General features: G+C 39.4%; 1 protein-coding gene across 4 annotated transcripts in view; it reads right to left on the bottom strand.

Annotated features, from left to right (window-relative positions):
* Positions 1–14038, bottom strand: part of vps13d (vacuolar protein sorting 13 homolog D) — a 54468-nt gene that overhangs the window by 21237 nt on the left and 19193 nt on the right. For 2 of the 4 annotated variants that reach the window (XM_067446318.1, XM_067446319.1), the window contains exons 31-47: positions 13270–13544; positions 8985–9118; positions 8730–8885; positions 8463–8652; positions 8151–8225; positions 7851–8048; positions 7674–7763; positions 6713–6853; positions 6465–6590; positions 5512–5586; positions 5008–5113; positions 3969–4121; positions 1898–2033; positions 1585–1632; positions 1361–1511; positions 1049–1265; positions 46–293 (exon numbers count right to left, since the gene is read on the bottom strand). In XM_067446318.1, the coding sequence (XP_067302419.1) occupies positions 46–293; positions 1049–1265; positions 1361–1511; positions 1585–1632; positions 1898–2033; positions 3969–4121; positions 5008–5113; positions 5512–5586; positions 6465–6590; positions 6713–6853; positions 7674–7763; positions 7851–8048; positions 8151–8225; positions 8463–8652; positions 8730–8885; positions 8985–9118; positions 13270–13544 (2519 nt within the window). The remainder of the gene's footprint in view (positions 1–45; positions 294–1048; positions 1266–1360; positions 1512–1584; positions 1633–1897; positions 2034–3968; positions 4122–5007; positions 5114–5511; positions 5587–6464; positions 6591–6712; positions 6854–7673; positions 7764–7850; positions 8049–8150; positions 8226–8462; positions 8653–8729; positions 8886–8984; positions 9119–13269; positions 13545–14038) is intronic. The other 2 variants (XM_067446320.1, XM_067446321.1) reach the window with 2 other exon arrangements.

Raw genomic sequence — 14038 nt, 5'->3', positions numbered from 1 at the left:
AATGTTAAATATGTATTTTTTTTAAATCCATGTATGCCAGTTTACCTAATTCTATATTTTGTGTTGTGTCTGCTGCATGCAGCACTGCCTCTTTGCCCGGTTTCATGGTTCCCTTGATTGAGGTCCCTTTGATGTAGTAGTTGAGGTCACAGGGAAGGAGGTTGGCCAGCACTAGGGTGGGCAGCAGATAGATGGTGTGACCTGGTTGGCGGTAGATCTGCTTTGTACCTCCCGCTACAATTTTGGCAGGCTTCTGTTCAGGGTAGTTCTCTTTCTTAATGACCACACAAAATCTAAAAAAAAAAAAAAAAAAAAGTTTAAATGGTTTATAACTCAAGTTTCATTTGTCTTTAGCCACGTTTCCACTGCAGGAACTTTCCCCAGGAACTTTACCTAGGAACTTTGGGGTGGTAACATTGTGTGTTTCGACCGCAGAAACTAGGATCTAAATGAAGTTCCGGGTAAAAAGTAGTACTTTTTTAAAGTTCAGGAACTTTCGAGGGTGGGACTTGGGCGCCGAACATGCTGATTGGTTAAGCTCTTTTTTAGAATTCCTTTGCACTGTTTTTTCTGCGTTTAGTAAAAATCAGTCTTGCTCTTTCTGTCTGATGGCACACGTTCGTCTCAGCAATCTCACGGTCAATGTCCATAATAGCAGATAATAACATACACTGTCATTTTAAATCTAGCTTTACGAGCTTTCAGAATACACTTTAGTATCAGCGCTCTTTTCCACCGTTTTGTTAATGTAAGTGTAGCTCTTTAGTACTTAACCAACAAAAGCAGCACAGCTTGAATCTCCTCCATACTTGTTATTGTTGCATACGTGAAGTGTCGCGCAAAAATGATTACTCTCCGTCGCGGACTGGGAGGAGCAGTCGCGCGCAGTCCTACATCACCGGACTAATTTGCCTAATCTTCACCGCAAAGGAAACGCAGACAGTAGCAGGTCTGGAGGAAAAAAGTAACTGGTACAAATTGTTCCGGGTAATTTCCGTGGAAACGGGGCTTTTAATATTTTATTTCTCCTCCCACATCCTGTTTTTACCGGAAGTTGCGTTTGAGTTGTTCATCAAAGTCTGCTGACTGGCACTCTCTCTTGCTGCTGCTGACCTCACCAGGCCGCTCTACAGTAGTCCAATGAATGGGCACCTTACAGAAGAACAACCCCAAGCCTTTAGGTCTTGCCTGAAGCCTCCAAGAGGTCAGATGGAGAGGGATGGACAAGGCCTCTCCGGGCAGGATGGGTGGCAGTACAACAGGTTCTATAGAAAGTAAACAAATAAAATTATACTCTTAATAAATAAACACAGGTTCACCTTAACAAATAGAGTGTGTGTGAGTTTGTAGACATTCTTACTGTCTGGAGCCGAAGGGCTGTCTAGTCGCACTTCCATGGGAACCTCAAGGCGATTCTTAACTGTGAGTGCTGACTGCACCGTAATGACTTTACGTGCACTGCCCTCCATAGTGATAGAGAAAACCACTCGAACAGGTGGCAAAGCTGAGAACTAAACAGAGATTAAAGACTGTGAACAAACTCTAGAATAATTTAGTGTAATGTTATGAGGTACAAACACTTACATATACATGAGGGTGTATGATGTTGGTTCTGCTAATTGGGCTGCCAACCTAGAAAAGCCATGTCATTACATTTTCATGAAGCATTTCCAATTCTTCATGAACCACTAAAAGATTTTCTATTTCAAAATGATGAAAAAACGAGAAAACTAACAAAAACATTCATTTCAAAGACCCATGAGAGAAATACAAGACTTCAAAACGCATGTAGAGAATCACTAATGATTTTAATGGTTCGAATGAAGGTCAAAAACACATTCTACACATAACTACTGAAATTGCACAATTATAAATTGTTTGAACCATTAACACTCACAGTACTCGAGGGGTTGTTTCGATCAGGGGCGGCGTAGCGGAAGAACACTCCAACCTTATCCACTGACACTGGCTTCACCTGCTCCCAGCCCACAACACGCACCAATAGTTGGTGGAGTTTTAGCTCATGGGTGTGTCTGAGGTCAGAGCACATTATCAGTAAAGAGGTGAAAAGTAAAATCAATTATGTATTAAAGAGCAAACTTCTTTCTTGTTTTGATGACTACCGGATAGTTATGATATGGCATGACTGCAGCATAAAACTATCAAAACATTGAAATAAAGCTGAAATACATATACACAGATCAGGCATAACATTATGACCACCTTCCTAATAATCTGACACGTTAAGGCATGGACTCCACTAGACCCCTGAAGGTGTGCTGTGGTATATGGCACCAAGATGTTAGCAGCAGATCCTTTAAGTACTGTAAGTTGCGAGGTGGGGCCTCCATGGATTGGACTTGTTTGTTCAGCACATCCCACAAATTCTCAATTGTATTGAGATCTGGGGAATTTGGAAGCCAAGTCAACACCTCAAACTCGTTACTGTGCCCCTAAATGCATTCCAGAACCATTTTTGCTTTGTGGCAAGGTGCATTATTCTGCTGGAGGCCACAACCTGAAAGGGTGTACATGGTCTGCAACAATGCTAATGTAGGTGGTACGTGTCAAAGTAACACACATGAACAGCAGGACCAAAGTGTTCCTAGAAGAACGTTGCCCATAGCATCAGACTGCCTCCACTGGCTTGCCTTCTTCCCATAGTGCATCCTGGTGCCATGTGTTCCCCAGGTAAGCTGCGTACAAGCACCTGTCCATCCATGTGATGTTAAAGAAAGCGTGACTCATCAGACCAGGCCATCTTTTACCATTTCTATGTGGTCCAGATACTCACGTGTCCACTGTTGGTGCTTTCGCCGGTGGACAGGGGTCAGCATGGGCACCCTGACTGGTCTGCGGCTATGCATAGGCCCATACACAACCATCTGCGATGAACTGTGTATTCTGACACCTTTCTCGTCTGTCTGATCAGACCACATGGGCTAGCCTTCGCTCTCCACATGCATCAATGAGCCTTGCCCACACATAACCCTGTTGCTGGTTCACCACTATTCCTTCCTTGGACCACTTTGGATAGATACTGACCACTGCAGTCTGGAAACACCCCACAAGAGCTGCAGTTTTGGAGATGCTCTGACCCAGTTGTTTAGCCATCACAATTTGGCACTTGCCAAAGTCACTCAAATCCTTACGTTTACACATTTTTTTCTTCTTCTAACACTTCTAACTTTGAGGGTAAAAAGTTCACATGCTGCCTAATACATCCCCCACCCACTAACAGGTGCTGTGATGAGGAAATAATCAGTGTTATTCACTTCCCCTGTCAGTGGTCATAATATTATGCCTGATCAGTGTACATTAGATGATTATATTTCATTAATTTGCCATGGAAACATTTTTGTTTAAATTGAAGAACTAAAATTACTAAGTGAAATTAAAATGAAAACTAAAAAATATTTAGAAACATTTAACAAAAAAATAAAACTTGACAAAAAGCATATAACAAAAATACTACCCACTTTCACACCCACCCCACAACCCAATAAATTACAGATGGGTCAAAAGAAGTCTAGACAACATTTTTTCTGATTCAATGTCTTGTCTGTTATTTTACAGTCTAACATGGTTAATCCAAATGACCGTACATAAAATGTGGGGCAATCTGGAATGATTGCTATGCTCAAGGGTAAAATGTTGATGAAGGAGGACAATGATATCTGTAACTTTCCAGCTTCTGGGTCACCCCAGCATTGAATCAAAAAGTCATAACCTGTAGGCTACGAACTATCCTAGAGTTGGAGAACAAACTGCTTTAGATACAATCCGTTTCTATCATAACCATGCCCCTGAGCATGACACTAGAGTTAGGTTTTCTCCAGAAAAAAAATCACTTTGGATAAATAAATAAAAAAGTCTGAAATTATAAGAACACAAGTATAGACAATGCTGTCCCACATTAGTACACTCAAAGCCATTTGAATTTGTATTTACAAAAGAAACTCTCCTACCTGTGTCTCAATTTCTCCCGGGCCTCAAACTCAAACGGGATCTCCTCCCCTGGCAGCACCTCTCTCCACTGGCTGATGTTGTGGGTATCGTCTGTCCCAGGCCCATTCACATCAGATATGGAGTCAGCACTACTGCTGTGAGATAGCGCCACTCTGAGGACAAAGCAGAACAACCATGTATTTTCCAAAATATAAAATATAGTTAAAGGGTTAGTTCTCCCAAAAATGAAATTGATGTCATTAATTACTCACCCTAATGTTGTTCCACACCTGTAAGACCTCTGTTCATCATCGGGAACACAGTTTAAGATATTTTATATTTAGTCCGAGAGAGCGTATGCAAGTGTATGCACACTATACTGTCCATGTTCAGAAAGGTAATAAAAACTTATAAAAAGAATAAAAAGTAGTCCATATGTGGCATCAGTTAGTTAATTAGAATCTCTTGAAGCATTGAAAATACATTTTGATCCAAAAATCACAAAAACTACATTGTCTTTTCTTCCTGGTTTGTTTTCAATCCTCAAATAAAGATTAAAACGGTTATGAATCAGCGGCTTGACTCATGATTCAGACTGCGTGTCAAACTGCCAAACTGCTGAAATCATGTGACATTGGCGATCCGAATCATTAATCAATCTGCTGATTCATAACCGTTCAAATCTTTATTTGAGGATTGAACACAAACACGGAAGAGAATACAATGCTGAGTTGTTTGCAAAATTGCTATACAAAATTGTAGTTTTTGTTATTTTTGGTCTAAAATGTATTTTCGATACTTCAAGAGATTCTAACTAATAACTGATGTCCCAGATGGACTGCTTTGATGATGTTTTTATTACCTTTATGGACATGGACAGTATAGTGTGCATACACTTTGATACGCTGTTGGACTAAATATAAAATATCTTAAACTGTGTTCTGAAGATGAACGGAGGTCTTACGGGTGTGGAGCAACATTAGTGTGAGTCATTAATGACATACAATTTTTTAGGGGGTTAACTAACCCTTTAAATACTGTAGTGTGAGCTCTTCTGACCTGGTTGGTGTTGTTGTAAGAGTAGCAAACCACATAGTGCAGCCAGTATGGTTGCGTAAGGCATAGGGCACAAACGGCTGCCGCCTCTTGGAGAGCTTCATATCCGCTGAAACATAGCATGAATATTAAATCGGCCACATGTCTACTTCAAGATTGTGAAATATGCCAGCTATATCAGGTATTATGCATAAAATGTTTTTCCCTAAATAATGGCCCAAATCATACATTAATGGAAATGCCACAGAACAGGAAGACTATAAATGAAAATGTAGTAACAATTTCACAACACAAAGCATGATTGAAAGAAAAAGATGGTCTCATAAATCGCTATTTAACATATTTAATATGTATTTGTGGTAATGGGTTAGGGTAAGGGGTAAATAAGAGGTTAGGGTTAGAAAAAAAGCCCAGAACTCCGAGAATGATGCTTTCCTTAGCTCTACGACACCAAACACGACAGCCTTCTGACTTCTCTAAAGTTGGCTACGCATCTATGAACTGTACCTCGGGCATGAATCTGCTGCTCAAGACAAGTCAAGCTGGTAGAGCTTCTAGTTCTAAGGTAGGCAAGAGGAAGACCTGACAGCAGAGAGAAAAGGAGAAGAGACAGACATGCTAGGAGGTTGTAGGAAGAGGAGTGGAGACGCATCGGGTTTAAAGAGAAGGGTAGAATGAGACGCACACATCATGGTAGTATATGCTGTGATCTTATCTAAAAATACAGATAGAACTAATTGTTAGTGCCTTATTCAACATGACATTAAGATTTACATTTAAAGAGCGACTTGTGTATTTTTTTTTACAAACCATTTAACATTCACTTGTCTAAAGCTGAAGTGTGTGATTGTGAAGATGTTAAAATACTGTCCTACCATCCTAGCTTTGTTCTATCCCACCTTAAAATGCAAAAAACTATACGCAAAGAGTATGTAGGTTGATTTCTCCAGTTTGTCTGACTATTGGCAGACATGGAGAATGTTTGGCAACCCTGTTTGAAAATCTATAGTTTTACAATTTACACTCACACTAACATTATGAGTGGGAGATATTTATAATGTTACACAAGATTTCAATTACAAATAAATGCTGTTTTCAGAATCCTGAAAACAGGTTGAAAATAAGAAAGGAATAAATACAACTTTAAATTATATTACTTTTTAAAGAGATATTTAAAGAGAAAATGTTTTTTAAATTGAAAGAATATTTCACAATATTACTTTTTTTACTGTATTAATTATCAAATAAATGCATTTCTGGTGAGTATAAGAAACTTCTCTCAAAAACACACTTTGGTAAAACTAGTGGTATCTAAATTACACACTTCAACTTTAAAAATGAAGTATATGATACATTAAGCTCTAATGTTGACAGGTATGTAACAGACAGTGCTGCAGTGCAGTTAATCTTTTTTTAAGAGCTGAATGAGAGCACAGGTTAAGTAGACGGCTGCTACTCACTCTGGCCAAAGGAGGGGGGGTCCACTGATGATCCCATCCAAGACAGAGTGGTGGAGGGCTGTGGCGACTGCTCGTCTTCTTTGCAGTAATCTGCCAACCACGAAGTCTTGGTGGTGCTGTACTGCTCTGTGTCAGGACGACAGGCCCACAGCAGGGTGTCAATATTAACATACCACTCATAAATATGGAAGCAAACAGTTAGAGAAAAGCATGGAGGCCTATGAGTGTGTTTGACCCAGACTATGTACCCAGTAAGACAGAGGTGATGTTGACATCCAGCCTCTGCTTGGCTCGAACGCCAATCTTCAGGCGAGGAGGATGGAGCCGGCCTGCCGCCTGTCGCTGCCAATCCAGGAAACACGGCCAAGGCTCGATGAATGGCTCCCAGCCTGTAAACCGGCAGACACAAATGTGTGTGCTTATGAATGTACACAGAAATACATAGTGTAGGGTTTACCCTCACATTCACAATTACTTAACTCAATACCTGAAAATTACCCCTATGGGTTTTCCTTTCAAATCAGACATTTGGTACAACAAACGTAAAATGGTCAGCGTCAAAAAACATCCTTCATTTATTAATGGCCTTCAAACCATGCATAATCTTCATATTTATTATGAAAACATTTCAATATATCTGTCAATATTGGATATTATATAGTTTTTTTTATAGTAATTTTGTTATTTGCTTTTGTCCTTTTTATTAGTTTTTGTTTTAAACGATTTTTACTTTAATTTATTTTTTAAGTAAACTTTAATTCCTTTATTTCATTCTTGGTTTTAGTCATTTTAGTACTTTATTTATTTTACTTTTTTTTATCTAATATGTATGTTTTATTTTAGCCTTGTTTTATTTACAAATTTATTTAAATTACCAGTCATATTCTAAGTTTATTTTTTAAAACAGTAGTAATTTATAACACTGTTTAACATACTCTTTAGCATATCTCAAAATGTCTATTCTTTTTTCAAAAATTAATCAGTTATTGGCCATATACGCTTATAAGTATTAGCCAAAATTTTAATAGCAGTGCTTTCCACTTACTCAAAAAGGAAAAATTTGATTTTCTGTCCAAGATGTTCAATGTTTTTCAGATTTTTGTACCCTATACTTTAAAATGAAACTAAACCAGCGAGATCAATGTTACTTGAAATGTAGAAAGGTTTGACTAACTGAGATTTAGGGTGACACGCATGCTGAGAACTCACCTGAGAGTTCTCTGTTGTAATAATCTCCAGACAGAGTGAAACTAGCCTTGCCTTCCTGCATAGACCCAATCCTCTGGAGAACATAAAGACCTGCAGTGGAAGAGAAAAGCTGCTACAGAATTGTCTGCCTACAGTATGTGAGACATATGGAGTATCACAGTATGCGGTCATCCTCACGTGAGAAGGTGAGCTCAGCCAGAGGGACATCACAGTCCAGACAGTCATCGATGAAGCAGATACACACACTCTCGGCCTTAACTTCCACTCCTGATAGGGGAGGAGCCGTGTGGCTGCTTGAGTCAGAGTCAGTTCGGCTTCGGCTTGACATGGTCTCTGCATTCTCCCACAGCCATGTGGCAGCTTGGTCCAACTGACCTATAATTCAACATATACATATACACAGATATAGACATTTAGACACATATATAGATTCGCACATGTCTTTTGCAATCTTGATAGACTAGTGAACTGATGTACCTCTACAGTGAATGAGCGCACGTCTGCAGTCTTCTTTCCTGAACCCAAGGTCCTGTAAGTGCTTAAGCTGGCCTTCTACAATGAAATATTAGTCGAAATTTCAGCAAAGCTCTTTTCTAAAAACTTTACATATTTATTTAAAGGCATAGTTCACACAAAAATGAACACACCATCATTTAATTTCAAACCATTGGAAAGCATGGTTTTATGGCATAAACGTGAGTAAATTACAAAATTTGAATTTATAGGTGAACTATTGCTTTAAGGTATTGAAATAAAAACAATACATATATTTTTAATTAGTGAACAAACCCAGTAAAGCCTCAGTCTTGAGCCTGAAGCTTTGCTTTGCATCTGTACTAGCAGTGGATGCAGAGCTCTCAGCTTCTGTGTCAGTGTCTGAAGGGCCAGGGGATCCTGTGGTGGGAATGGACTTAGCTATTGCCAGGAAAAGCTGCACATCATTGTAGGAAAGACGAATGTCTAGAGCAGGAAACTGGATCTGTGGGGGAAACAAAATCTTGAATTGTGTACTTATTGCTCATCCTGACTTGTGGTTCAATTAAACTTAGTACTGACCTCCAGGAGAGGTGGAAAGTCCTCTATGTTGAAGGCATCTAGGAGCCCTGAACTGCTTTGGTACGTTGGGCTGCCACAGAGCTCCATTTGCACATTGACAGGATCAATGATGGACAAAGCAGTTTCCTGCTCGCTGCCCAGCCGACATGAGAATACCTAAACAGGGGAGGAACAAAAGACAAAAAATTCAAATTCAAAACAACATTTTCTTTTATGTCATGGATATTGTAAAATAATAGATGTCCAGGGCATTACCTCAATGCCTGCTAAGCTGCCAGAGAAAGGCCTGTCCAGAAGTCTAGGCTTGTATGTCAGTACAGTAGTGCCTTTTAGAATGATAGCGTTGGTGTCCAAACATGAAGAATCTTCAACGACCACAAACTCTGTCCCTGGAGGACAAAAAGACAAAAGTTAGTTAAGCTTCCACTCCATCTAATAATTCTGTCTGTCTGTACTATATTGCCAAAAGTTTTGGGACGCCTGCCTATACATGCACATCAACATTACATTAATATGTGTTTGGCCAACCCTTTGCAGCTACAGCAGCTTCAACTCTTCTGGAAAGGCTTTCCACAAGGTTTAGGATTGCATTTATGGGAATTTTGACCATTTTTCTAGAAGCACATTTTTGAAGTCAGGCACTCATTTTGGAAGAGAAGGCCTGGCTCGCAGTCTCTATCGGGTTGAGCCCAGGACTGTGCAGGCCAGTCAAGTTCCTCCACACTAAACTCACTCATTCATGTCTTTATGGACCTTGCTTTGTGCACTGGTGCGCAGTCATGCTGGAACAAAAAGGGGCCATTCCAAAACGGTTTCCACAAAGTTGGGAGTATGAAATTGTCCAAAATGTCTTAGTTTCAGTAAAAGTAACTCTTAATGCTTCAGCATACTAAGAGGCCAAACCCAACCCCTTAAAAACAACCCCATACCATAATCCCCCCTCCACAAAACATTACACTTGGCACAATGCAGTCAGGCAAGTACCGTTCTCCTAGCAACCTCTAAACCCAAACTTGTCCATCGGATTTCCAGACAGAGAAGTGTGATTAGTCACTCAAGAGAACACGTCTCCAAGGCTCTAAAGTCCAGTGGCGGCATGCTTTACACCATTGCATCCAATGCTTTGCACTTGGTAATGTAAGGCATGGATGCAGCTGCTGCGCCATGGAAACCCATTCCATTAAGAATGAGTTGCTGCTGTCCCCAATTGCTTCCACTTTGTTATAATATCACTAACAGCTGACCATGGAATATTTAGTCGTCATGAGATTTCACGAAAGGACTTATTGCACAGGTGGCAAAAACGTTACAACGCTTGAATTCACTGAGCTCCTGGGTGTGACCCATTCTTTCACAAATGTTTTTAGAAGCATTCTGCATGCCTAGGTGCTTGATTTTATACATCTATGGCCATGGAAGTGATAGGAACACCTGAATTCAATGATTTGGAGGAGGGTTCCAACACTTTTGGCAGTATAGTGTCTCTCTTTTAAAACTACTAAACTAAAACTTAGCTTTAAGTTTGAAGGTTAAGGGTATAGGTTGTTAAAACTACTTCAAACTTTCTGGCTAGGCTTTCTCAAGCCAACATCAAAGTTTGTCTACAAGTTTGTCTATATTTTAATACTTTTATTTAGCAATGTTGCATTACATTTACAGTAAATACATTTATAATGTTACAAAATATTTCTATTTCAAATAAATGCTGTTAAAGAATTTTCTATTCATCAAAATATTCTAAACATTTTTTATTAATGTTTCAACAATAATATCAAGCAGCACAACTGTTTTAACTGATAATAGACCCTTTTCATATTTCTGGGTTTCTCAGAGCGGACGTCGTCAGTTGGGTTAACTTTTATAGCGGTGAATGAGAGTATACATTAAATATATTTTTGTTCCCATTTGCTCAAATAGAAAAAGAAAAAATCCACAATAGTGATTTCACAACTTTCATGAAAAGGGAAAAAAATAGAGTGAGATTGATAAAGGAAGTGAAACAAGAAAAATGTTATTTTACCATCACTCCCATAGACAAAACACCATCACAGCAACGGTAAGTGTTTTTTTTTAATGCAAAAGTAATATAATACAAACTATTAGTGTTATAAACATACATACATTTTTTTTATGAATATATAAAAAACGTTGCAGGAATTACGATATTGATAACCGTTAAAATGCGTCATCACAGTCTGTGAAAAGGGTTCATAATTAAAAATGTTTCTGGAGTACATTAGCATATTAGAATTATTAGATTAGATTGTTGAAGGATCATTTGACACAGAAGACTGGAGTACTGATATTGAAAATTCAGATTTATAGAATGTAATTTTTTTTATTTAATTATTTAATCACAGGATTGTTTTAATGTTGTAAAAATATTATTTTATCAGAATATATTTTTGAGAAAATAAACACAGCCTTGAAAGCATAATTTATTTCAAAATATTAAAATAATCTTACCCAACAGAGTATATACTTTATTATTATTAATTTGTATTTTGAGATCATTTGAGTTTATATTTTGGGATAATATATTCAAGTGCATTCGGAAAGAATTCACAGCGATTCACTTTTTTCCACATTTTGTTATGTTATATCCCCTACGGATGCAATGTTTATGGAAGTCATACATTAAAAACCAAATTAGCTAGTTTTCAGTTCACTGAGTGCAAGAATAAATTAATACCAAATACATTTCCAAATATACAAATAACATGAAATAAAAGGTATAACAGCTTCTCTTGCCTTATGTGCTGTTTTTTTCTCCTCCATTTCCCTCAAATAAGCAAGTAGTAAGCAACTTTGGCGATATAAATGATTGTAAATGAGCATTAACCCCGTAAGGTCCGGCATGGTTTGCTTACATCTAGTTACCGCAGTTCCTTGCGCTCCGGCAATTTGCCGTGACTGCCTGGAACGGTACAAAGTTGTAAGTCATGGTTTAAAGTGGTTTGGAATGCAGCATTAGTTTTCACAACTCTTGCCATGACACTCAAAACTGAGCTCAGGTGCTCCTGTTTCCACTGACTTTCCTTGAGATGTCTCAACAACTTGAATGGAGTCCACCTGTGGTAAATTCATTTGATTAAACATGATTTGGAGAGGCACACACCTGTCTATATAAGGTCCCACAGTTAAGAGTGCATGTCTGAGCACAAACCAAGCCATGAAGTCCAAGGAATTGTCTGTAGACCTCAGACACAGAATTGAATTAAGGCACAGATCCAGGGACGGGTACAGGAAAATGTCTGCAGTATTGACGGTCCCAATGAGGACAGTGGCCTCGATCATCTGGAAATGGAGTTTAATAAAAACACATTTTAAGTTTAGAACCACCACCACTCTTCCTAGAGCTGGCCGTCTGGCCAAACTGAGTGATCGGGGGATTCAAATTCAAGGGCCTTAGTAAGGGAGGTGACCAAGAACCCGCTGGTCACTCTGACAGAGCTCCAGCTTTTCTCTGTGGAGAGAGGAGAAACTTCCAGAAGAACAACCATCTCTGCAGCACTCCACCAATCAGGCCTTTATCGTACAGTAGGCCAGATGGAAGCCACTCCTCTGTAAAAGGAACATAACAGCCTGCCTGAAGGACTGTCAGACCATGAGAAACAAAATTATCTGGTCTGATGAAACAAAGATGGAACTCTTTGGCCTGAATGGCAAGCATCATGTCTGGAGGAAACCAGGCACCACCTGGCCAATACCATCCCTACAGTGAAGCATGGTGGTGGCAGCATCATGCTGTGGGGATGTTTTTCAGCAGCAGGAACTGGGAGACTAGTCAGAATCGAGGGAAAGATGAATGCAGCAATGCACAGAGACATCCTTCATGAAAACCTGCCCCAGAGTGCTCTGGACCTCAGACTGGGGCAAAGATTTATCTTCCAACAGGACAACTACCCTAAGCACACAGCCAAGATAACAAAGGAGTGGCAACTATGTGAATGTCCCTGAGTGGCCCAGCCAGGGCCCATACTTGAACCCAATTGAACATCTCTGGGGACTGGAGATCTGAAAATGGCTGTGCACTGACACTCCCCATCCAACCTGATGGAGCTTGAGAGGTCCTGTAAAGAAGTAAGAAACTGGCCAAAAATAGGTATGCAAAGCTTGTAGCATCATAATCGAGACTTGAGGCTGTAATTGGTTTCAAAGGTGCTTTAACAAAGTATAGAGCAAAGGCTGTGAATACTTATGTACAGTACATGTGATTTGTTTTGCTCTTTTTATTTTTTATAAACTTGCAAGATTTCAAACAAACTTCTTTCACATTGTCATTATGGGGTATTGTTTGTAGAATTTACAAAAAATTAATGCATTTAATTCATTTTGGAGTAAGACTGTAACAAAACAAAATGTGGAAAAAGTGAAACACTGTGAATACTTTACAGATGCACTGTAGGTGCTTTTATGTTTTAGAAAGGAGGTCCCTCACAAGCAAATTTAAAGGCATCACATTGTTCCTTGCAATTAAAAAGTCTAATAATTACCAAATCTGCCTTTAGAAAGCAACACAATATTATTAAGATGTTACCTGTCACATTGAGCTTGACCTCCAGGTATTTATCTTGAGTAACCGGCACAGTGGATCGCTTAGTGACCACACCACTCTTAACAGTTTTGGGCATGACAGCCGCTGTGCTGCCTCCTTGGTCACTGCTCCCACTAGGCCAGCGCTGGTGGGTAGGCGCTGCCCCTTTTTCCACAGGCATCTGCAAAAAGTCCCTCACTAGCTGCAGCCAATCAAAAATTAGGAAAACTCGCAGATTGTTTAAAACCACAGTGAAGCATGAGGAGTCCCGTGTAGACCTAGGAGACAGAGAATATCGAGAAGGAAAAGCATTAAATCTTCAGATAAAACAGTAATCATAATTAGTTACATTTATAAAGCACTTTTCTGGGCACTCAAAGTGCTTTATTTTATAAAGGAATAAATCTCCTCAACCACCACCAATGTTCAGCAGCCACCTGGATGTAAGCCATATTTTGCTAGACTCCCAACACAAACCAGCTTATTGGTGGAGAAGAGACAGAATGATGGAGCCAATATATATAATCCTAATCATCCTAATATAGAGTATGTGGTGCCTTTTGACAGTATAGTGTTCCTGTTCCTATCACTATATTGGGGCATTAGGACCCACACAGACAACAGGGTGAGCACGTCCTGCAGGCCTCACGAACACCTCTTCCAGCAGCAACCTACTTTTCCCATCCAGGAACTGACCAGGCTTTACCCTACTTAGCTTTAGTGAGCAACCAGTCTAAGGCTACAGGGTGATAACTGCCAGACAATGGAATGT

Source organism: Pseudorasbora parva, chromosome 6, assembly GCF_024679245.1.
Source record: "Pseudorasbora parva isolate DD20220531a chromosome 6, ASM2467924v1, whole genome shotgun sequence".
Lineage (NCBI taxonomy): Eukaryota > Metazoa > Chordata > Actinopteri > Cypriniformes > Gobionidae > Pseudorasbora > Pseudorasbora parva.
This window is presented reverse-complemented; position numbering and strand designations above follow the sequence as displayed.